Here is a 23,444-nt window from a genome sequence, read left to right as displayed (position 1 = left end):
CCTCCAGGTTTTCATTTAAAAAGAAAAATACTGGGAGCACAAGATTGCTGCATCATATTGTGTGTAATATGTCCTGCATCTACAATCGAAGAAGAGAGACTTATTTTAAAAAACCTTTCACTTCAAGTACAATGGGTCCAAGTCCTATATGTCCTCAGACAGAAGTATTAAACAGGTCACTTAAATAATACTAACATGGTGCTACATGCAAAGTGCTTACAACTAATCACTACTAATGTTATCACATAGTCAATAAACTGAATTCCCCTGTTAATGTATTTTCCTACCTGCAAAGGGAACAGGGGCATCCTTATCCAAAGCAACAAGGGGAGGATCCAAAATGACAGTATCATTGTTTTCAGTAATGACCCCATGGTACGAAGTTTCAATCCATGGCTTGTGCTTGTTTACTGGAAAACAAAATACAGAATCTTCCGTTAGGATGAAGCAATTATGCTCAATTTGTTCAACAGAAAGTGGTTCTTTAGTATATAATTCGTTACAATATTAATGTTACTATTTGATGACAATTTATAGGATCTTAAAATACTGTATAAACATTAAAAGAATTAAACCGTATAACATACATGATGCAGATTTTATACCCAATTTACTGGTGGGAAAGTTGAAGATCTGGGACATTTCTCAAATAGATTTTCATAAGAATCCATTGCCAATTTAGACACACTAAATAAATGGCCAGATTCAGCGTATTTTTGAAAACCTGGCCAGAAATATCACCATAGGAGCTGCTGACCACATAAAAAGGAAGGCCATGAGTCTACAGACAAGGGTAAATGCAGGGCATCCAGTAGAGGTCTGCCACTTCCTGGGCACGTTCTCTAACAACTCATCTGTAATATAGCCATTCCTCATCTGTAATATTGCCATAATCCTGATCTCTGCTCAGTCCTTTCACAGAATAGTTGGAGGTACCTACACTCAGGGAAGGGTTTGAGGTTCTGGATCCCAAATGGACAGAACATCTAAACCCCAGAGGAGTGGGGATTCAGAATACCCCTCTATTAAGTATTTTCTATCAGTTAGTTCCAGGCAGCTCCTCACTCAGCATTTTTTCCCTGAGATGCTCAAGTACCTTCACAGAGTATATTATGAGTCTAGGCATTTACTTCTGGATTCCAGGGCCAGATGCCTAGAATTTGGATGCTGCCACACATAGTGTGCAGGTGTCAAAGTCCTTAATTGGATGTATTTGAATCGCAATGTTCATCTTTCTAATAGCAATTGTTACTCCAAAAAAATCATATAATTTATGGTTTAAAAATCACCAAACAACTGAAATTGCTTATGTTGACTACTGGAGGGCTTTGAGAGGTGCCCGTTCATGAGGAATCCCATTCCATTCTTGTGGGAAAAGGATTTTAAAAAATTGATGAACTAGTTTAATTTGCTCTCTTTTTGACTACTTTTTCCCATCCAGATTCTCACTTGAAGCTTTGAGCAATACACAACCATTTAATCTTTCCTTCCTGTTGTTCCAACCTTTGAAGCAGTACATTTCTCCTCTACGATCATTTTGTACAGCATTTTCTTTTAAATACACCACTATTATTAAAGTAAAATAAAAGGTCCTACAATAAAACTCAGCCAGCAATTGTCTCTCCTTCTCTACCACCTCACCTTAGTTACCACCTCACCTGTTCTCTATCATGATTTGCTGCATGCAATTTAAACAATGTGTCCTCTAGCCTACAGTTTTCTAGATCAGGTCCTCCTGAACAACACTAAATACTGAGTTTCAACTGCAAACAACCAAACGGGCTTCCAATTGAGCTTTCTATTCGAGTCCAGACATTCAATGCCTCAATGGCTGTAGCTTCTGCCAGACAGCAACAGACAAGAACTGCTACTGACTACCTATGACTTCAGCAAGGGAATGTTTGTGCCAGGATGATAGCCCTTAGCCTTTCTCCAACCAAGAAGTACCCACAAGGTAGTGGAGGCTAGAGTTTATAAGTGTCCTATACTCGCCTTACTCTAGAGGTTGCAACACTGTTGTATTTTATAGGAGCTACCTCATCCCAAGTAGCTCCACCACATTGCCACCAGGCCCTCCAGCTGGATGCAGTTTACAGTCACGCAGGGAATTCTGTGCATCCTATAAAATTGACAGATTATACAAATTACTTATCTGTGCTGATGCAATGTGCCTATTCTAATAAGTGGCACTATTAGGTTATGCTACTGTAACAAGTATTTTGTATTAATACCGGCAAAAAGAGGACAACAAGAAAGAGAGAGAAAAGACTAATAAGGCTGAGAGTATGAAAATAACATTTTCATTAATAACTGCAGACAATACAAGTCAGTATATAAGCTGGAAAAAGACAGCATGGTTTTTCCTCATCTAGATAACAAGTTGGCCTCCTGTTTGAGTCTAATTAAGTGTAATGGCATTAAATTTATGTGATCTGGTCCCAGGGGATTTTAGCAGAATGTGACAGAAACCCCATGAAATCAACTGACCTTCTTATCAGCTATTTTTCTGAGAGCCCTGCCATGATGGCACACACCAAAGCCAGACCATGAAAACAGACCTTTCCTGATCCTGAATTTAATACAAAACCTATTTTTCTGAGAAACTTGACTCTAATACATACATACAGATCTGCATCCAATTTTTGGACACTTATAACATTAAGGCTGTATAGCTGATGTCACAGAAAGACAGAACCTATAAATCAAAGACAGTTTTAATGCTGCTGCATTGCATCGCTATATCCTTTAAGCTGTGTTTTTTATGAGACTCATATTTTGATCCATGTATCCAGATTGTAGTTGGTCTAGAGGCAAAAAGAATCAGAACTCTTGGTAGAGGTGATATCTTTTATTAGACCAGCTACATTTCTAAAAAAAAATCTTTATTTGCAAGCTTTCAGGCACAAGCACCCTTTTTCAGGCATAGGAGAAAAGAGTATAAAAGTTCTCCTAGGTAGAAATGAAAGTTCATATTTCACAGAAGAGTTGAAGGTGTGGCAAAATCTCCTGTTTGGAACAGTTCATTTTAGGCAGATTACCTGGATACAGATAACCTGGATACCTGACACTTGGGAGACATTGAACTTTAGCTGATTTCTTTTTAATGAACTCTTCATAACTTTATAAGGAGGAAGCAAATTTTACCACCTTGTACCTGAAAGTACCACTCGGTGCTTGTGCCCAAAAGCTTGCAAATAAAGACTTTTTTTTTTCCTCTCAAAAATCAAGTTGGTCTAATAAAATATATCACTTCTACCATGATATTTTGATCCATACACTTAACCAGGAAAAAGGCACTTTGCAATAATATGTGCTATCTTTTTCAACATGAACTGCTGTTAAAATCCTTTTGCTTTTCCAAAGCAGTTGTGATTTTAACATTGATTTTTCTTTTTCTTTTTTTTTTTTTTTTTTTTTGGAATTTTAATTATAGTCAGGAGGAAAAAGGAGAACAAATGTCTATGTTTTAACAACATGCATATTTTAAGATGCCTCACTACTGTTTGAAATTAGCAAATTATTTCCAAGAAGTAGTAAAAAATGTATTTTTGGCATCCATCCACCAAAAGTGGAAAGGAGAAAGCTTCCCAACTTCCAGTCTTGCAAGGGAAAATAAAATGTACTGTCAGAAATCATCAACATAGAGAACTCCTGCAGCCAAAACTATAAATAGGCTACTTTGACCATGTAAAAACAAAGGGATGAAAAGAAAACTCTTTGGCATCTATAGATGTAGTCGGTTCTAGCATGCAATTATAACATAAAATGACTAAAAAAAATGGCAAATGATATTTTCAATCTTTACCTTTATAAGAAACTCTCAGAAAATATTTCTAATCAAATTACATGCAAAGGCATGAAGATTAAATGTTCATATTAAAGGTCTAACTGGCTAGCCTTGAAATCAATACTGTAATTTCTGAATTCATACCTGTACTCAATTATAAGCCATAGAAGTATTATAACTATGTTCAGTTTTTTTCTTGCCCTTCCTTCTATTACTCTATTACCAGAATAAAAGTGTAATATAAATAATTTGCAGCACTTATGGTAAGACAATTAATCTTTTTCCTTAATTATAATATGGGATTGATTCATTAACAATTGTATACACCATTTACACTGCATTTTCATATTCTGCACCTGAAGAGGTCACGATTACAAAAGCCTTGATTCCAATAAACCCAAAAAACCGCCACCCTCTGTTGTCAACTCAAAGTGCATTCAACATGCAAAGTATGCAAGTGAAAAAAGGAATAGCCACATTTCAAAGTTTGCAAAAACTGCTTTAGACAAAGGAATAAAGGACTAGAAGGATGCTTCTGAACCTTAAAGTCTAGTTTGGTGCACCAGACATCCTCTCTGGACTGAAGAGTTGCAAACACATGACTGCAGTGGCTCAGGGTAGAAGCCAGGATGTGCTAAAGCAGTCCTCCCTTCACTTCTACAATGCTGAGCTGAGGGGGGCATGGCTAGGCCCAGCAGGATACTCGGATTAGGGAGGGGGTTCTCCTCCCCACCCAACCTCTGCTGCTCCTTACCAGTGAGGGAACCAGCAGGGAGTTGCTAACACAGTGTTAGGCAGCTCATTAAGAAAACAAAAGCCTCCCTCATTATTTCAAGCTTTTCTTAAACAACTTTTTTCAGGGAACAAATGGAGGGACATTAATAGTTGACCTGTTGATTAGCTCCAAAACGCCCTAAGCAGACACTGCCCTGTCTGCCTTACACAAACACCTCTCAGCATTAGCTAGCATACCACATGCTGGATAGCTTCCATGTTGTGTGAGAGGAGACTAGGGAAATCCCTGCTTGAGCAGGAAGTGGTGAGGTGGGACTGGGGCAGAGGGCAGCCAGGCAGACACTGTTGTGCCTGGAGTCCCTCCCAGAGCTGCAGCTAAAGAGCAGAGGGGCGGGGTCAGCCCTGCTCTGGAGCAGAGAGCCCTTCCCAGAGCTGCAAAGCATCTGAGATTCTGGGGGACTCTGGTTTAAGTTAAACCAGGAAGGGGTCTAGGACAGGCATTGCATTTAACTGCTTTGACCCAAATCATGGTCATTCAACCAGGTTCATCTCAAACTGGTTTCAGCCATTTTCAAACTGCTTTATGTGCACTGAATGTCTGTTCTGTTACAGATTTATAACAGTTTCTGATCACTTAAATCAATTTGTGTGTAATATCTGTCCCTAGCTCATGAGAGGAGAGAATTCTGGAAAAATGAAGAGCACCCAATGCCATAGTATCCCATGCCTCAAACCCCAGCAGAGCTCCCTGTCTTCCAAATATTATACTCTTTGATACCCTGCTACTTTCCCTGACATAAGACAGGAAACAAGCAACACACACAATTCCTTTTTAGCAATTATATGAACAATAAATAATGAGATAAAAAACCTTACAGCCTGACTACACATTTAATTAATGGTGTGATAGGAACCAGCTACAAAGTTATTGTATATTTTTTGTGCAATAACCTTGTGCTTTATTCCTTGCTTTATCACACCATTAACTGCATGAACATGTCACTGGGTAACAACTTTATAAGATGCGATTAACTGGTTAATCATATTTTAACTGTAACATGGGCCAAGGGCCTTAGAAAAACATGGTGACATCAAAACCTGGTAAATTCAGTGTTATTATTTAATGTTTTTTATTGTAAAATTTAGGGCTTTGAAAAAAAGCATAAAGAAGGCATCACCCCTGCTCTAACTGAAAAATTCTCAAACTTTCATATAGCCATCATGTGTCCTGGCTTATGTGTCTTATTTGAGGCAACAGATACATAGGCTTCATTTTTCCTGTGGCTAACCAAGTCCACAGAAGATGACCTATTTAATACACTCCAAATCAGTCACATACCATTCCATCTCTTCTCTGAAATTTTGAAGCTAAATAGAGCTAAAGGTGCTATGTACAGAAGTTTTCTAAAACCAGACAATAACAATATACATTTGAAAAAAGCAAAAAGATACAGAGTTTTCAAACCTAAGTTTCAAACCTAGGAAGTATAAGACAGGCTGTAAATTGTTAGACAGGAACACATTGTTTAATCTTCATTAGCTCAATATTTAAAATTTTCCACTAATGGAGAAACCAATTTTCCTCTCATTTCTTTAAAGAATGAGCAAAACTAGAAATAGTGATTTAAGTCATCTATCTCATTCTTCCTGCCCAAATATATCCTGTCTGTATGTAGCATCAGACACCACCTGCCCACAATGACTACAGTTCTCATTAGAGTGAATTATCGTCTGATAATGGCCACTTGTTGTTTGTAGTTTTGTACTTCAGATAGTAGGTTTCTGAAGTGATTTAGAGGAGGGGGAAGTGATTTAGTGCATGGTAGAGGGGTGACTGTGTGAATTGCATATTAGATCCCAGTGCGCTTTATCTGCACGTGTAGATGAGACCTTATTATAGTAATTTGCTATCGGGCAAATTAAAGCTCAATAGCAACCAGCTACAAAGTTAGTACACATTTAAACGACTAACTTTATGGCTGGTTGAAGCCTTTTATTATGTGATAGCTACTCTGCACGTATAACTGTTCTCCTGGTAATTGCGCAATTAACCAGTTAACTGCACAATACTTGTAATGTGTTGATAGAGCCTAAGTGGCTTAGCTCCCTTTAAGGCTGTTTATCCATTGACTTCAATGAGGTCAGATCAGCCCTTTAAAACCTCAAATTCCCACTGAACTGAGCAGAAGTATAGGATGTTCAGCACCTTACAAGGCTAGTTCAAGAAACTTCAAACATGTGCCTGAAGTCCCATTTATTTCTACCAAATTCAAGCTTTCTGGATTTATCCTCATACATTTGTACTCTAGCAGGCTGCTTTTTTACAGTGCACAGGAAAGAAATACTCTAATGCCTCATTAAATCACTGAATAAGCAATGAAATGCAATGCCCCTAGAATACAGCCGGTATGTTGGCATCTGCAATACACATACATAAAGGTAGGGCTGGTAGCAGCCTCCATTAAATAGGGCTGCCCAACCCTTGCCATTATAAGGCTGTGTGTTTCAGTTGACTGTAAACTGTGCCAGAAAAACCATTGGAAGTGAAACTTTCTATATTGGGCCTCTGCTTCATGTGATTTATTTTTTTTGGAAAAAAAATTATAATTCCAAAAAACTTAGCTGTTTCTGAGAATATACCTAGAGAAAAATATTTTTCCAAAGCTGACTGTTGGTGTCTTTTTCTTAGGAACACCCACACTTTCTTACTTGAGAACACAAATTTTAATTTTGAGGTAACCTAATGTCAGGGTGTGCCTTTTGTTAAACCTATGAAAATCTACCCAAAACTGGCTGGCTCATGAAGCCTTTGGAAACTCACAGTTCACAGCTGGAAAGTCCAAAGATTCCATCCTTGCTGAACATGCTCCATCACGAACAGCTCCCACAAGCATCATCCCAATAAAGCAATTTGACCATATTCTCTCCAGCCCAAGGCTACAGGTGTGAACCCAGACCTTTCTGTAATTAATGTTCTAAGATCAAGTGTGACCATGTTCCAGAGCTCACAGAAGAAACCTGACCCTCCTATGTTCTCAATAACCCCGTCCTGCTGGCAGTGTGAAAGAAGTTATTTAACTCAAATAAATAGGGAACACCTTAGCAGCCGTGCCTGGCTGCCTGCCTGCCTAGTGCACTATGCTGCATCATCTCCACACTGCACTCCGGCCCGGGACTTTTGACCAACCTGCCAGGACCGGGCTATGGAATCCTGGAGTGTCCCAGCTAAACTGGGACATATAGTCACCCTAATCTTAACTAGTGTCTACCATCTATGCAATTTTTCTTAGCAGCCAGCATCAATAATTAGAAGAGGTATTGCTGATAGTTCTCAGATAGTGATGATAAAATTGCACAAACAGAATCTGCACATTAATCACCTGTGAACAACAGCAAGGGCAGTGTTCCAGATTTTTTGTTCTTAATTCAACAAAAGTTCCACCGGGGAATTTTGTCTTTAGCAAAGAGAAAAATCACATAACAATTCTAACAAATCACAGAGCAGTTTGTTAAAAGCAGTCTACATTTTTTTTGTAGAAGGGAGTATATTTAAACAACAGTTACAACTTGTCTGCAGAACTTGTTTATATTGGACATTAATCTGTAAGCTGTTTCTAAATTAAACTAATATACTGCAAAATTAGGTAACAGGAAATCTATGATTGGATATGTAAGATTTATTTTATTCCTATGTATGCACAGTAAGGTCATCCTGAATAAGGATAAAAAAAAAAGTCCTCCCACTTTTAAAAGGAATTCTGTAATGATATATCAGTCATACTTCAATATTGCTGTTTCCTGGATCAGGGCTAGGTAAAAGAAAAGAATAGAATATTACTCTAAAGGTTATTTTGGACAACATACATTTTAATCCAGATGTTCACCGGATACATAAAAAAGCAAGCAAATCAGGGACTGAGATGAAAGCAAAATTTCCAACTCTCAAAGATGGGCTTTTTAAATTACATTTTAATACTGTGATTGGTCAAGCAGATTATATTATCCAGCTCTCCCATAAATTGCTCAATTCTTTCCTTCCAGCTGAATGATACTCAGAAAGGTGTAAAATTCTTACCTGCCACTGAAAGTGAAGAAAAGTAAAAATCATTTACACCCTGACCTCTAAAATGATCACCAGTCTCTTCTGCATCATCTGTCATTAGGTTGCCTCCCCCATTCAGTAAAGCATCCACATTTTCCCTGATCTTCCTCTTGTTGTTGATGCATTTGTAGAAATCCTTCTTGTTACCTTTCACATCCTTTGCTAGCTGCAAATCCAATTGTGCTTTGGCCTTCCTGATTTCATCCCTGTATACCTGAGCAATACTCTTATACTCCTACCTAGTTGTCTGTCCAAGTTGCCACTTCTTGTACACTTCCTTTTTGTGCTTGAGCTCACAGAAGAGTTCCCTGCTATGCCAAGCTGGTAGCTTCTGCCTTACTTGCTAGTCTTTCTGCCCATTGGGGTAGTTCATTCCTATGCCCTCAGTAAGGTTTCTTTAAAATACAATCAGCTCTCCTGGACTCCTCTCTCAGACTGGCCTCCCAGGGGATCCTGCCCATCAGTTCCCTGAGAGAGTCAAAGTCTGCTTTTCTGAAGTCCAGGGTCCTTACTCTGCTTCACTTCATCCTTCCTTCCCTCAGGATCATGAACTCAATTATCTCATGGTCACTGCTGCCCAAGTTGCCATGCACTTTCATATTCCTTACCAATTCTTTCTTTTTGTCAGCAACAGATCAAGACGAGCACAGCCCCTAGTTGGGCTCTCCAATACTTGCACCACGAAGTTGTCCACAGCAGTCTCTAAGGACTTCCTGGATTGCCTGTGCACTGTTGTATTGCCCTCCCACCACATCCTTCTGGCTTGGGGGTCTATAGCAGATACCATGCATCACCCTTGTTGCTCTCACCTCTGACCCTAACCCAGAGATTTTCAACAGGCCTGCCTCCAGTTTCATACTGGAGCTCTGAGCAATCATACAGCTTTTTTACATAAAGCACAATTCCTCCTCTTCTCCCTTGCCTGTTCTTTGTGAACAGTTTATACGTGTCTAGGACAGGGCTCCAGTCACTTCCATAATTAAAATGCATACATTTTGGCCATAACCACAGCCCTTTTATATGTGCATTCTAAGAGTGCAGCTGTGTCAGTCAAATTCATGACATTGAGTTAGCTTTAGACTAGCTGGGCTGGGTACTGAAAACAGTGTAGTTGTGACAACATGCAGCACAAGCTACAACACCAGGTCAAAAACCTGGGTAAATACCCCCGTGCTTAGCTCCCACTGACCACAGTGCTGCAATGGCTACACAGCTGCCAATAGCTGAGCTAGTTAGTTTAAAGGTAGCTCATAGCTATCTGCAGAAGCTGCCATTAAATTTCCAATTGCATTTCTAGACATACCCTACAACTGTATAAATAAATAATGTTTTGATTCACTTGCAGTGCTAAAAAGTCAAATTGTTGGTCTGGGTCAACCTGAAGGGGACTTTGGTTCAGCAAAAAATTGTGTGGGGGTGGGGAGTGGGAATTGTTTTGGCTCAAGCAAATAGTTTCATTTTCCAGCCATTGAATTTTCAATGCTACATATTTAATATTAATTCCTTGCAGACAACTGTTCATAGTCATTTCATGTATAGTTAAAGACATTGCAGAAAACAACTGTCTAAAAATTGTTTTCTCCTCATAGGTATAAGATGAGCTGAGAAGACTGGGAATCAGAGAAAGTAATTTTCCTGATAATTATGCAGTCACGGTATTACTCAAAACCTGCTGCACCCACCTTTCTTTCCAAAGTTGACCTTTTGTCCAGTGAAATATACTCTACCTCTATGCTGCCAGGTTCTCATTTTAAAAAATCAACACTTTAGCTTCATTTACAATGCAACTCACATTATCTTTGTTTAACCCTGTCCTCCCCATCCCTATCCTTTCAGCTTCATTTAATGTGCTTGTTAGATATAGATTAGAGGCCTCTCAGTGTCTGCACTGCATTTTTATTATTCCAAAATAACTGGCAAAGATAGGAAACTTTGCCTGTTTTGAGATTTAATATGTTACACAGTTTAATATGACTATGGTCACTGCATTATTTGTTTTATATGACTGTCCAAAAGCCCCAAACAAGATCAAAATTCAGTTATGGAAAATATTTTGAAACATTCATAGAAATAAGATTGCTGATGTCACTTGATCCATATCCTGACCTGAACACAAAATAGTGCTCAGGCATACTGGTGTTGGAAAGGTACCAGATGGAAATCAACAGATAAATTCAGCTCCTGGATCGATTTCAGCATGACTTTTAACAAATTATAGCAATTTTATGCCTCAATTTCCTACCTACAAAATAGAGAAAATGTTCCAATTCTCCTACACGTTGCCTGAATTTCCTATTAAGATGTAAGCTATTCCCCTGGACTGTTTCTTTTCTTATGCTGACTAGATGCAAAGGAGCCTTGGTTGTGGTCAGGGATTGCAGATCCCAAATGGCAAATAATTTAAAAAATAAATTCATAACTAATTTCTGCCCTAAGAAGCTTACACACTAATGTTTCTACTGCAGGTTAACTAGGTAGAGGTTAAAATAGTGTCTTATAGACATCAATGCACTGTAAATAACCCAATTACCTTTATTATATAATACCAATAAATATCTCCAAATTGATTGTGTGTTGCCAAAAGTGCAAAAAACACTAATTTTACATGGAACCATGGATAGTCCCTTAACAGCACCAAAGTTAGATCTAAGTGTCCTATTTAATTTAAAATATTCATATATTCAATGATGCTTTGATTGCCTGAAATTAAAAACTATCTAACAAAATTTTGATTGCTGGCATTTCTCCTTGGAGAGCTGGTATCAATGAACCTTTACATAAATCAAAACAGGCGGTATTTTAGAACAAACATCCTCACATTTGTTGAACAAATGCTTAAATATAACACTAAGAAATTATTGTTTAAAATATTGCTCAGATAACTACAATGCTATGCCCCATCTACCATCCATTCATTAGTTAATGCAGAGGTAAACCAAGCATTTACAGCAATTTTAACAATTTTGCATAAAGATAAGTGCAATATCCTCAGAATTAAATCCCTCAGATAGATAGATAGATAGATAGATAGATAGATAGATAGATAGATAGATAGATCTGTGTGTTGGAATTCAATTAGTTTATTATATTCTTTAAAAGGGCCTATTTAAGAATTTTGGCGTGCTGAAGTAGATTGTTTTTCATTTTACTAATCTATAGTCTTCCCATATAAAACTTAAAATTAACTGAAATTTTAAGTCTATTTGCATTTGAGGAGGATTATTTCACCTTTTTAAAAATATCATTAATTTTTGCCATTATTCTTTCAAACTGAGGTTTTTTTCCCCACAAACAACTGAGGGCAATGATCTTCTATGGAGAATTTAATAAAGAATTGCCTGTTTTAAAGATGTTTGATTTCCATTTTCCCCACTGGGGCTGAAGCCACAGACTATCCACAAAGAATATCATGGTCCCTTCTTCGATGCCAAGCTACCATTTCCTGCTGGAATGAATGCAAGTTGCCCTTAAAACGGTAATAGCTTTTTTGACAGATAGAGCCTCAGTTTTCCCTGATGACTGCTTATGGTCTTAAAGGGACTGGGGACAAATGGAAATAATTGCCATTTTGAAAAATGGTTAACTCTTCTTTATGAAGTTCTCTGTAGAACATTTTTTTTTATATTGCACATTTACTTCCAAAACTACTCATTTCACCATAAATCCTCATCAGTAAATGAAACAGGTCAGGAGAGAAAAAAAACTTGGGCATGGAAATAGGGTATTGTAGAGCCAGAAGAAGTGAGAAGGAGCTGAGTTGATGTCCATACATATGAAAGGAAATGAGGAAATGCAGAGCCTGATATTTGTCAGTCCACCCTGGTTCATTTCTGCTTCAGAGTAGCATAAACTAGAATGCAAACAGTGAATCTGATACTCAGCATAAAAAAAAATATATATATATTGATATTGATGATAAATGTTTTTCAATAACTAGCCTCTCACATGGCAACATTACTGTAGGGCTTCTTTCCTTTTTTTAAAAAACAAAAACAAAAAAACAAGAACATTCCAAGAGGGAAAAAAATTAGAATTGAATTCAGGTGAAGAATGTGTGTCAATGATGTACTGGAGAATGAAAAGACAGTTAAAGTTACTTAGTTGCCTTAATTGTTCTTTCCCATATATTTTGTGTATGAATTTCTATTAAAGTTAACCTTAACTCTAAATTTCCTGCATGTATAATATTTGTACAGAAATATTTTTTTTTAAATCTACAGTTTTAGCCTAAATTATGTGACTGTATTTTCATTCTTAAAATCATTTTAATGTCATTTCAATTAACCATTCTGGAAATAGGCATGAAAATGGATAAATCACTTTTTCTTTTCTTTTTTTTTCAAACACCATCACCGACTCCCAGATGCATTGACTGCATAGGCGAGATGGTGAATGAAGCTGCTGTCTGTCTCACCCACATAAGAAGTTAGGAGAAATATAATAAATAAGGCCTGGAGAAACAAGAAGAGATTAGATGGTCTTATGGTTAAATTGTTTGGTTAGGGTCCAAAACACAGTTGTGCCTCTGTCACATCCTTCATAAACAATGGGGAAACAAACCAGAAATCTCAGACAAGGTCACTAGTTTTAGCTTCCTCATTTTTTCCTTTGAAAAGTAAACTTTCTATAGCAAGTCATCTGTGCTTTGCAGTTAGAGAGTGGTCACCATCACCACGGGTCAAGGTCCATGACTGTAGTGGGATAAAGACATCCCATTTTTTTTTCACAAGAATGCTGCATTTTTAACCAAATTCTTAAAACTTAGTTCATATGTAGTAACTGCTGAGAGAAATGTTTTCCCTCAGGTTTGAGTGCGTTTCTCACTGTAATAAGCTCTGACTTTTTAATGTGCTGTTTTATAAAATTTTCTTTTTTATGTTCCTCTTCATCATCAATATAGCTTTTATTTTTTTCAAGGCAATTTTCTCTCTCACAGTATATCTCCTACAAATTTAAACCTAAATCTGTCACTCATATACCTTAAATGATTGTCTTTCTTCAGGATTACTTTACTCATCTCTTCTGGGTGGTCTTTTGCTGTCTACCTCCATGTCTGCTCCCCCACCCTCCACATTGAGCTCTTCTCAATCTTCAGGTAATTAAAAATATTCTAGTTTCTTTACATAGAAATTGGGGTGCCAGCAGACCAGTTTTTTAATGTAGTACATGGATTAGCAAGTACTTTCTTGTTACTTTTTTATCCTGTGTAAATTTGATGGTCAAACTGAGAGTGAGACAATATTTGGTTTCAATCTGGAACAGAATTATCTAGCACCAGGGATTTTCTGTACGAAGACAATGACAACTCAATTACACATGTCCCTGCCCTCATTTTGTTCTGATATTTTTAAAGGATCTGTCTTTATTTGTGTCAAACTATACCCTCCAAAATAATGCAACAGAAATGAGGGGTTCCAGGTAAAACACTCCTTATCCAAGTGTTAATCTCACTTTAACATAATATATAATTCTAACAAAGATTAAGTGAGAAATGAAGATGTTCTGTGGACACAACAGAGGCAGCTGTCAAAATGCTCATGAGAGGTGGGACAAGAGATTTACAGCACTGAAATTTTAAGATTATTTAAGGTTTCAGAATCTGTGGTTTTACAGAGAATTCAGATGCAAAACAGGTATATTAGACAAACAATTTTTTTTTAATTAATGTTTTTTTCCTATTTTAAAATGGTTCTTGTTTTCAAACATCAGTCACAAAATTCACATGCTGCTGGGTAACTTCACTCTGACTGCTGTGAATGAAAGTAAAGACCTTTTACTTTTATGATCTAAAGGTGTTTCTAGAATCAAGTCCTCCCCCCTTCATGGTATGAAACAGAGAATTGCTAGAAGTTCTCCTTCTGTTAAGGGATATGATAGTAAAACAAAGGAAGGAAGCTGAAATACCAAAGCAAAGAAGAGATGGAATGAGTGCAGGTGGCAGACTACAGCACTGTTAGCCCTGAGGTGATGAATTACTTGCAGAGTTAGAAGATCACATACCAATATTAACAAAAGTTACTGTTCAATTACTGTTATATCCAATAGTGTTATCTTCATAATTACTAAATAGATAAGTGTGAAATATCATACATTATATGAAAATGACTGTGAAGCTTACTTATGACACCTTTGAAAATCCCGTTTCTTCTAAAATTATAACCTTTGGCTGTTTAGAAAAAATACATAGAGCAATCACACAAGTTGCCTTCTGAATTCAAGAGATCAAGAGTCCAACAAAAACACAACTATTTTGTGACAGTGCAATCTGTTTTGATAGGACTTGAAGTAACCCACTACTATGTCATTATTACAGCTATACTCCACAATTTAATTGATGCAGATGGCTACTCAGTGATGAGTACAGGGGGTTATTTTGTAAATCCTTAAGGGGCAAGGGTTCAATTCTCCACTACCTTGAACTGTAAACAGTCATCTCTTCCGTGCAAAACAGATACAAATACTAGTAGATCAGAATTCTCCACTTATTGATATCAGTGGTAGTACACTTTACACTTGTAAAATTTCTAGTTTCATACCATGAAGGGTACTTGATTCTAGAAACACCTTTTGACAGCAGAAGTAAAAGGTCTTTACTTTCATTCAGAGCAGTCAGAGTAAAGTTACCCAGCAGCACATGAATTCTGTGATTGATGCTTAAAAACAAGAACCATTTTAAAACATAAAAAACCCATCAAATTTAAAGAAATTGTTTGTGTAACATACCTGTTTTGCATCTGAATGCTGTGCAAAGTCAAGGATCCTGGAACCTTCTCAGTTTTAAAACAGAAGAAAGGAAAACCTTATTATTTGCAGTATTCATCAAGACCTGGAAGATGGAATGGCTTCACCCTCAGAAAATTTGTGGATGACACCAAACTGACAGAAGTAGTAGATATTCAGGAGGGTAGAACTAGGATTCAGAGAGACCTTGACAAATTGGAGGACTGGATAAAAAGCAATCTACGCAGGTTCAATAAGGACAAGTGCAAAGTCCTGCACTTTGGACAGAACAAACCCATGAACTGGTACAGTCTGGGGACCAACTGGCTAAGCAGCAATTATGCAGAAAACAGGATTTAATAGCAGCCTTCAGCTACCTTAAGTGGGATTGAAGGAGGATGGAGCTAAACTGTTTTCAGTGGTGGCAGATGACAGAACAAGGAGCAATGGGCTCAAATTGCAGCAAGAGAAGTTTAGGTTGGATATTAGGAAAAACCTTCTCACTTAGGAGGGTAGTAAAGCACTGGAACATGTTACTCAGAGAAGTTGTAATATCTCCATCCTTGAAGGTTAAGACCTAGCTAGACAAAGCCTTGGCTGGGATGATCTAGTTGGGGATGGTCCCACTTTGAGCAGGTGGTTGGACTAGATGACCTCCTGAGGTCCCCTCTGACCCTAATTTTCTATGATTCTTTTTAGCATATTACTCATCAGTTAATAAGAGCTATTCAGACACTTTGACAGTAGCATTTGGACCACAGAGTTTTAAAATAAACCCTGATTATTTGCACACATCTAAACTGGCATATAACTGGGCATGAATTATGATGAAAATGCAATTGCCCACTTGTATTAAACAAATAACCTTGTCTCCAAGCTCACACACTTGCATCTGCACCTTTATTTAGATGCACAGAACTTCCATTCATTTCAATTCCCACCTTTTGAAAAAAACTGAAAGGTATGCAAGCACAGTGTCAAATTTAGCTATTCAGTTTATGTACAACACAAGTAGGTGTACACTTTTAAATATCTCGTGTAATATATAGATATAGATCTCATGTAAAAAAAGCAGCAACAGGATTCTTTTGATGGGACTAAAGTATTCACAATAATTTAGTCCAATTTAGAAAAATTAAATGTTTGAACCTTTGTTTTATTCATTACATCGTATTAGAAACGTTCCACCAGCCTAATACCAAATAGCTGAGATAACAAGCACAACACAACCGCATGGCATTTAGTCATCTTCATGATTCCAATGCTTAGGAACTTGAAGGTCCGGATTATATATAGAAGCCAATGGGTGGGGGGAGAGAAGACTTTTGATATTCATAAATTTTCACCAGTCATGGGAAGTTATATTTTCCTGTGAATAATTGTTCATATTACATCATCTGAATAAAGCAAGCTCAAAGCTGGTTGATACCAATAATTACATAGGATTTATATAGGTTTCATGTTTCATAGTTCATTTCTTTTTCATCCCATTTTTAGTTGGGGGTTTTTTTTGTTCCGTTCTTAAGAGTTCACTCTCTTAATCTGGATCTTGACTGTTTATAAACTTCCTTGACTGTGGCTCTTCTATAATGACTGGTAGCTCCATTAATTAGCTACAAGAACAAGAGCTAAGAACCCAGTCCTCTAGCCAGTGTCTCCTAACGCTTTTACTCAGAGTACAAAACCATAATTGAGGAGAAATTTAAACTAAATTTTCTATGGATACATTGTTAATTATTTTAGGTAATTTGCTAGGTTTGATGTCTATCATATTTCCCCTAGGTTATATAACTGGATTATCCCTCAATCATCAACTATTGCATAAACAGCTAATAAATTAGATTTATTTCAACTTGGAGGATATCAGCTTTTGTCCTGAAGTATTGCAAATTGGAGACATTTTATTACATATTTCATGTCATGCTTTTTATTCCACAATGTTTGGAACAACGAATGATAATTACATATTTTACAGTTCATCCAGTACAAACTGATCCTTTCTTTTTCACTGCACCAGTATAAGTCATGTCCTGTCAGTTTTACCCTTTATTTATGTGCATGGTTATCTGTACTTTTTCAGTTTTTTACTTCTAAACTGAGTTATGTAATTTTGAAAAGAGATTTCAACTAAGTTGCCACTTGAAAAAAAAAAAAAAGCAATCTTGTTATACTAACTTTACTGTCTCCTGTCAAAAGAATAATGGGCTAAAATCACACTTCTCATATCTCTTACATCCTTGTTCAAAAAAGCAGGCATAAAAAGAGATAAACTATCTAAATCACTATGACAAAGCCAGGAAAGGTTAAAAGCACCTTGATGCATTTTACAGAAATAAATATTTCACCAATTTTTCACCTTATTTCTAAGCCTACAGTTGTCAAACAAAACACAGAGATTATTACTTTTGGTATTTCAGAAGGTTGCAATACTTCATACCCAATGACTGCTCTGAAACACAGATAATATTACAGGGAGTATATTTGATAATCTTAAAACAACAAATCTAATGACAGGTGACTCAACCTGAAGGCAAAACTCTTTGGATCTGGCAGCCTGGGCCTCTTGCCTTGACAATTGATGATGCAATGATAATCACATTTGATTACAGGTTTCCCTCAATTTATGCGGTACATGCATTCCCAGAGAATGACGCATAAATCAAATCTGCATAAAAGGAGCACACTTTACAATCTAACAAATACGGATAAGTTTCCAAGGCAGTGAGGGAGGGAGGGAGGGAGGCTGGGACTAGGGAAGGGGTAGTGGGAGGGGTGCCACTCCCAGGGCTGCACAAGGCAATGAAGCAGAGGGAACAGAGAGGCACTCACCCTAGCTCCTGCTTGCAGCTGCTGGACTGCACCATGCCCCAAACCCCCCAGGGCTCTGCCTTTCCCCACTCAGCCCAGCTCCTGCAGGAGGCAGCTGGCACCAGCTACTCCCGGGGCCCCTGCAGCCAGGGCTGGGGTGAATGCCGCGCCCTGCACCGCCCAGGACTCTGCTTGTCCGCACTCACCCCAGCCTGTGCTGTAGCAGCCCCGGAAGCAGCCAACACCAGTTGCCTGCACCAGGGCACAGTGCAGACCAGGAACAGAGGTGAGTGCAGACAAGCAAAGCCCAGGGGGGACAGGAAGAGCACGGTGCAGCCCAGCAGCTGAATGCAGCTGGCACCGGCCGCTCCTGGGGCTGTTGCAGGTGGAGCTGTGATGAGGGAGCCCACGGCCCTTTCCCCTCCCCCCACAGACTTACCTGCTTGGGCAGGGGTGGGGTGGGGAGGGGTGTCTATGCTGATCGCATAAGAGTGAATTTACCTCACATATAACGAACTAAGGGTCTAAATATGCTGATCGCATAAGAGCAAATTCACATAACCCTCATAAATTGAGGGAAACTTGTATCTGTGTATGACAGTAGCCAATACTCATTTTAAATGTAAAGGATATTCTGCCAAAACGTAATTTGGGTCATTATTGGTAAAAAGCGGCCCAGAATCTCTTTCCTTTTAAGTCATTCACCAAATGTTCAGGAAGAACAGGATCAGGACCAAAGCCAGAATGTGGCTATTTACAAGGCCTAAATAGTGCCAAAATAGGCACATGAGAGTAGGCAAATGTGCCAAAATAGGCACATGAGAGTAAAGTTGAAAGGCAAGCACAGGCAGGAAATAGTACCAGAAAATATATGTATGGCAAATCATTAGAATCTAAAATGCATTTTGCCAAGAGCAATTTTGTGCTAACCAGAGACAAACAATAATACCAAAATAACTGACTACATGACAGCAAAACCAAAAAAGATATGCCAGTTCCTGATGAGAAGCCCCTCTGCTTATTCACTTGGTAGAGTACATCATGACTAGGTACATTAAAAAAGCCCAAGGCAGAAAAGATCTAAGTTACACTGTTTTCTGTAAGTGGCATATAGTCTGGATCAGTAGCAAACAGGCCATACATTTGCCCTTTGGTGAGGTGAGGGGCAAATCTTAGACTTGTTTTGGGCATTTTTAACTAGTCTACATGTGCTGAACTTGTGTTCTGTTATGGGTATAGACCAGTTTCTGATCACTTATACTGGTAAAAGTGTAATGTCTATACCTGATTCATAAGATTAAGATAAAGGTACAGATGTAGATCAAAATAGTTGTAACTTTTAAAGTGACAGATGCTAATAATCCCTTTTGTCCAAACAACATACATTTCCTGCTGTAAATAAGACAGAGGTGGTTCAAATGTTCTTCCCTTTTGGAAAAAAATGCGCATGATCTGTATGGGCCAGTTTCTTTATACATAAGAACTAAGGAAGGAGTGACATCTCACCTGTTATATTACTGAAGATATATCTTACGTTAGTATCCAAAGGCCCCATCCTCTTTGAAGTAGTCATTGTGCAAATACAGAAGACAGATATGGTTCATTCATTTCAGTCAAGCACTATTTTCAAAGCTTTAAATGTATGCATATCACAGATGTGACACAAAAGCTTTAAAACTGAGTCCAGGTTCTTTCCACCAGGAGAGCCTGTAGTAGCCAAAACTGATTAACTCCAGGTTTTTGATGGCTAGAAACCTAATTCATTTATGATGTGGGTACAATAATCTAACCACCACACCTCTGAAAACAGCAAACTTGCTATTTATAAAAGTGTAACAAGAAGTAGCAGAGTCAACTGAATGTTTGTATCGTTTGAAAAAAAAAAAAAAAAGGCAAGAGCTTACAGCTACATAAACACTGAAATTATAATCATATCAATAGGCCTATACAAGGCCAATACAATCTAAGTGCCCACTTGTGCAGGCATTCTTCCAGTGTCAAAAAACCCTGCTAGACTGCAAATTAGTACTGCAGCGAACGCCTGCATGTGCAGCATGTGCACACTCCTCTGGATGCATCCCGGATGTTTTGCAACCTCAGAAAGGGAAACCGCCCTTGCTTAGAAGAGCATACAGCCTAAAAGGTGCATGGTTGAACCTTTCTGTCCAATGGAACCTCATTTGCAAACTATTGTTGACTTTTCCTGGTAGAAATGCAAGTTAATTAAAAAACATTATTTAAATTAACAAAGAAGTGTTTGATGGGTGAAGTAAAGGAAAGGCAAGAGTTGCTAACTGAAGCCCGACCCATTCTTAATTTTATAAATGCAGCTTGTTTCACCAAGTCAACAGAACTACACAACTACTTAAGCATTTGTAGGACTGGTGCTTTAGAGTGAACCAAGAGCAAAGAAATCTTTCTACTCTAAGGGATGAAATTACTTTTTGTCCCTTTCACAGCACCAGTGCTCTAAAGGATATTTGCATGACAAAATATTAAAATGTTTCAACCTACGGATTATATGTTTGCTAACACACGTGTGAAAAACAGGCACTATATTTGCTAGATGCAGAGATACTTAGTGAAGCACAAATACACAAAAATGGCTGTGTTAACAAAATATCCTATCCAATTTCTACTACCACTGCTCGAACCTCTTTCTCCAACCCCTCTCTGAAAACATTATACTCAAATAAAAAGGTTCATAGCTTGGGGTGCTTAGAAAAAGTCTTGACTGGAATAAAAGAAAAGAAAAACAGAAGCTCTCAGCTGCTGACTAAAAAGGTCACAAGAACAAAATCTAGGCAAGATACAAAAAATTAGGGGACCTGACCACTTTCTAAATGAGTGCTATCCTAAGGACCAGTCTTTTCTATCTCTTGCTCTTTGTTGATTCTTACCTCCTTTCTCCTCTATCACTCCTGCTTCAGGACTGTCATGTCACAATATGTTCTTGTAAGTTCCTAGGGGCAAAGATTTCTTTTTGTCTGTGAAGTGCCATTCCCAGAGATGGAGCCTCTGCAGACAACTTCATTTGGTGGTTTACAAGCAGAAACAGCTTTCAGCAACCTCATTGTTTCCAGCCACAGGGATACCCAGTAATCAAAGAGCAGGCTGAGGTGGTAATGAGAAAGGGCTACTTTTGCCACTAGCCCATCTGGCAGAAAAACACTCCAGTTCCATTTTTTTTTTTTTTTTTTTTTGGCCACATTATGATATCACATTGACATACACTGATACAGCAAGCATAATGCAATATCTTTTTGGTAGAAATGGTCTAGAGACTTCCAAATCTGACTGCTTTCTAACAGAAGCAGAGAAAGGCAAAGTATTCCAAGTATTCCCAACCCCCACATCCTCATGCACTAAGGCTAGGGACAGAAATTACACATAAACCAACATAACTGGTCAGAAACCAGTTCAAATCTGTAACACAAGAGAAGTTTGGTGAACATAAACCATTTCCAAAGTAGCTAAAACCGGTTTAAGAAATCTTCATGGATGGAATATCAGGCTTCACTGATTTAGGTTAAGTCAGTTTATTGAACTTCTGTCCCAGATCTCCTTCAGATTCAAGTTAATTCACAGTCTCCCAGCATCTCAGGATGCTTTGCACCTCCCCTACAAACCTTGACCTTGCAGGGCGGGTGAGCTAGTGTTGGCCCAAGCTGTCTCTGCCTGGCAAGCAGGGAGGCGTACTCTAGTGCCTCCCAGCTTCTGGCTTGGGCCATTGCAGGCATGTGGCTGCATTTCTGGAATCAAAAGTGAGTATTTGTTCACTTGCTTATCAGTTCAATCTACACAGCTCAGATTAACTTGCCAAGATTGAATCAATTCAACCCCTGCTTTTTTGGACTGTCTGTACTTAGCCTAGAAGTATAGCTTCTAGTCCTGTGCATCTGTGAAGGAGGAATGTCAGAGGCAAATTGTAACAAAAGAAATGTCACATCAAATCTTGCAGAACTGGTTCAATTTAAGTTGTTTTTTTTTCCCAAAATTATGTAACGTTCTGCCTGATTTATTTTTCCCCCAAGAAAATTTAGTCTTACATAAAGATATATGATATTAAATTATGAAATCTTTTATCCAGCCCTACAATAGGTAGCATGGTGGTACTAGTATTGCTAGCCTCCTGCCCTTGCATTTATAACCTGACTTTGAAAGACATAAGGAAGAGTATCTGGAATGATTTTGGGAGATAATTCCATTGACTGGGCTGGGCATTTTTTTATATAAGAGGCAAAGTTTAAAAATGGTTAAAATACTTAATGTTTCAGATTCTGTAAACAAATGATCTCCTTTGGGAAAGGCATAGGGGTGTCATTAACTACTATTAAAATACAGGTGCTTTTCATCTCGTTGTAAGGAAATTTTCTCCTATGCAATTGGCCAGCATTACTTATGCATTGTTTTGACAAAGTCACAATTCAAAAGACATCCCTGTTTATTCTTAGTTGAGCTCGTTACTTAAGGGCATATAGTTTCTTACCAATGTTTCAATCTTTATGTGAAATTCTCAGTATGCTCCTTGACAACAGTCAGAATACACCAAATGATTCCCCAGATGCAAAAGAGGCGGTTTAACCAACTGTGTGGTATGCTCACATACACCACTGCTGGGCTCAGATACAGCATTTTTAAATGTTCTATTAATTCCAAGTTTGGTAGGATTTATTGATATCCAGTTTTCTATTCATTGTCCGAGGTATACAAAGGGCCTATTGCCCCATATTTAGAGATACCCTTGAGAAACCCTTGAATTTTAGTTAAGGTACTAAGTAGTGCTGAGGTAGAAGGGGGAAATGAAGTTCTGACTTTTCAGAAAACTCTTCATTTAAATTGCTACAAAAAGGCAAAATTTCTATATATTCTATGGAATGGAAACACTGAACTATTTTGAATCAGAAACACAGAAATGATATATTCAAAATGCTTCATTCGATAGTGTAACAAGTTAAGAATAAGTCAAAATGAAATAAGGAAGAAAAAAACCACACCTATTTCAAGCAGTTTCAAATCATTTTCATAGAAAATTGATTAAAAAAAACCAAAACAAAACATATACCTGCTTTTAGACAGTGCTTAAGGAGATTTGACTAGCTGTAGTGCTAAGGCACCTTGGAGGATCAGGGAGATATAGATTACACTAACATATGAGTATCAGGCATAAAGGAAGGGAGCTAGAGCAGAAGGGAGCACAGACCCACAAGGAAAATGATATAGAAAAGTTTTAGGATTTGTAGCATCTCTACTGAGGTTCAATTCTCAATTCTCATTAGAGAAAATATGTAT

The 23,444-nt window shown here is 37.9% G+C and overlaps 1 protein-coding gene across 3 annotated transcripts in view; it reads right to left on the bottom strand.

Moving 5' to 3' along the window:
* CLSTN2 (calsyntenin 2) overlaps positions 1-23,444 on the bottom strand; it is an 846,150-nt gene that overhangs the window by 531,647 nt on the left and 291,059 nt on the right. For all 3 annotated transcript variants that reach the window (XM_019478714.2, XM_019478713.2, XM_059730939.1), the window contains exon 2: positions 288-410. In XM_019478714.2, coding sequence (XP_019334259.1) covers positions 288-410 — 123 coding nt within the window. The remainder of the gene's footprint in view (positions 1-287; positions 411-23,444) is intronic.

This window comes from Alligator mississippiensis, chromosome 7 (assembly GCF_030867095.1).
Source record: "Alligator mississippiensis isolate rAllMis1 chromosome 7, rAllMis1, whole genome shotgun sequence".
NCBI lineage: Eukaryota > Metazoa > Chordata > Crocodylia > Alligatoridae > Alligator > Alligator mississippiensis.
This window is presented reverse-complemented; position numbering and strand designations above follow the sequence as displayed.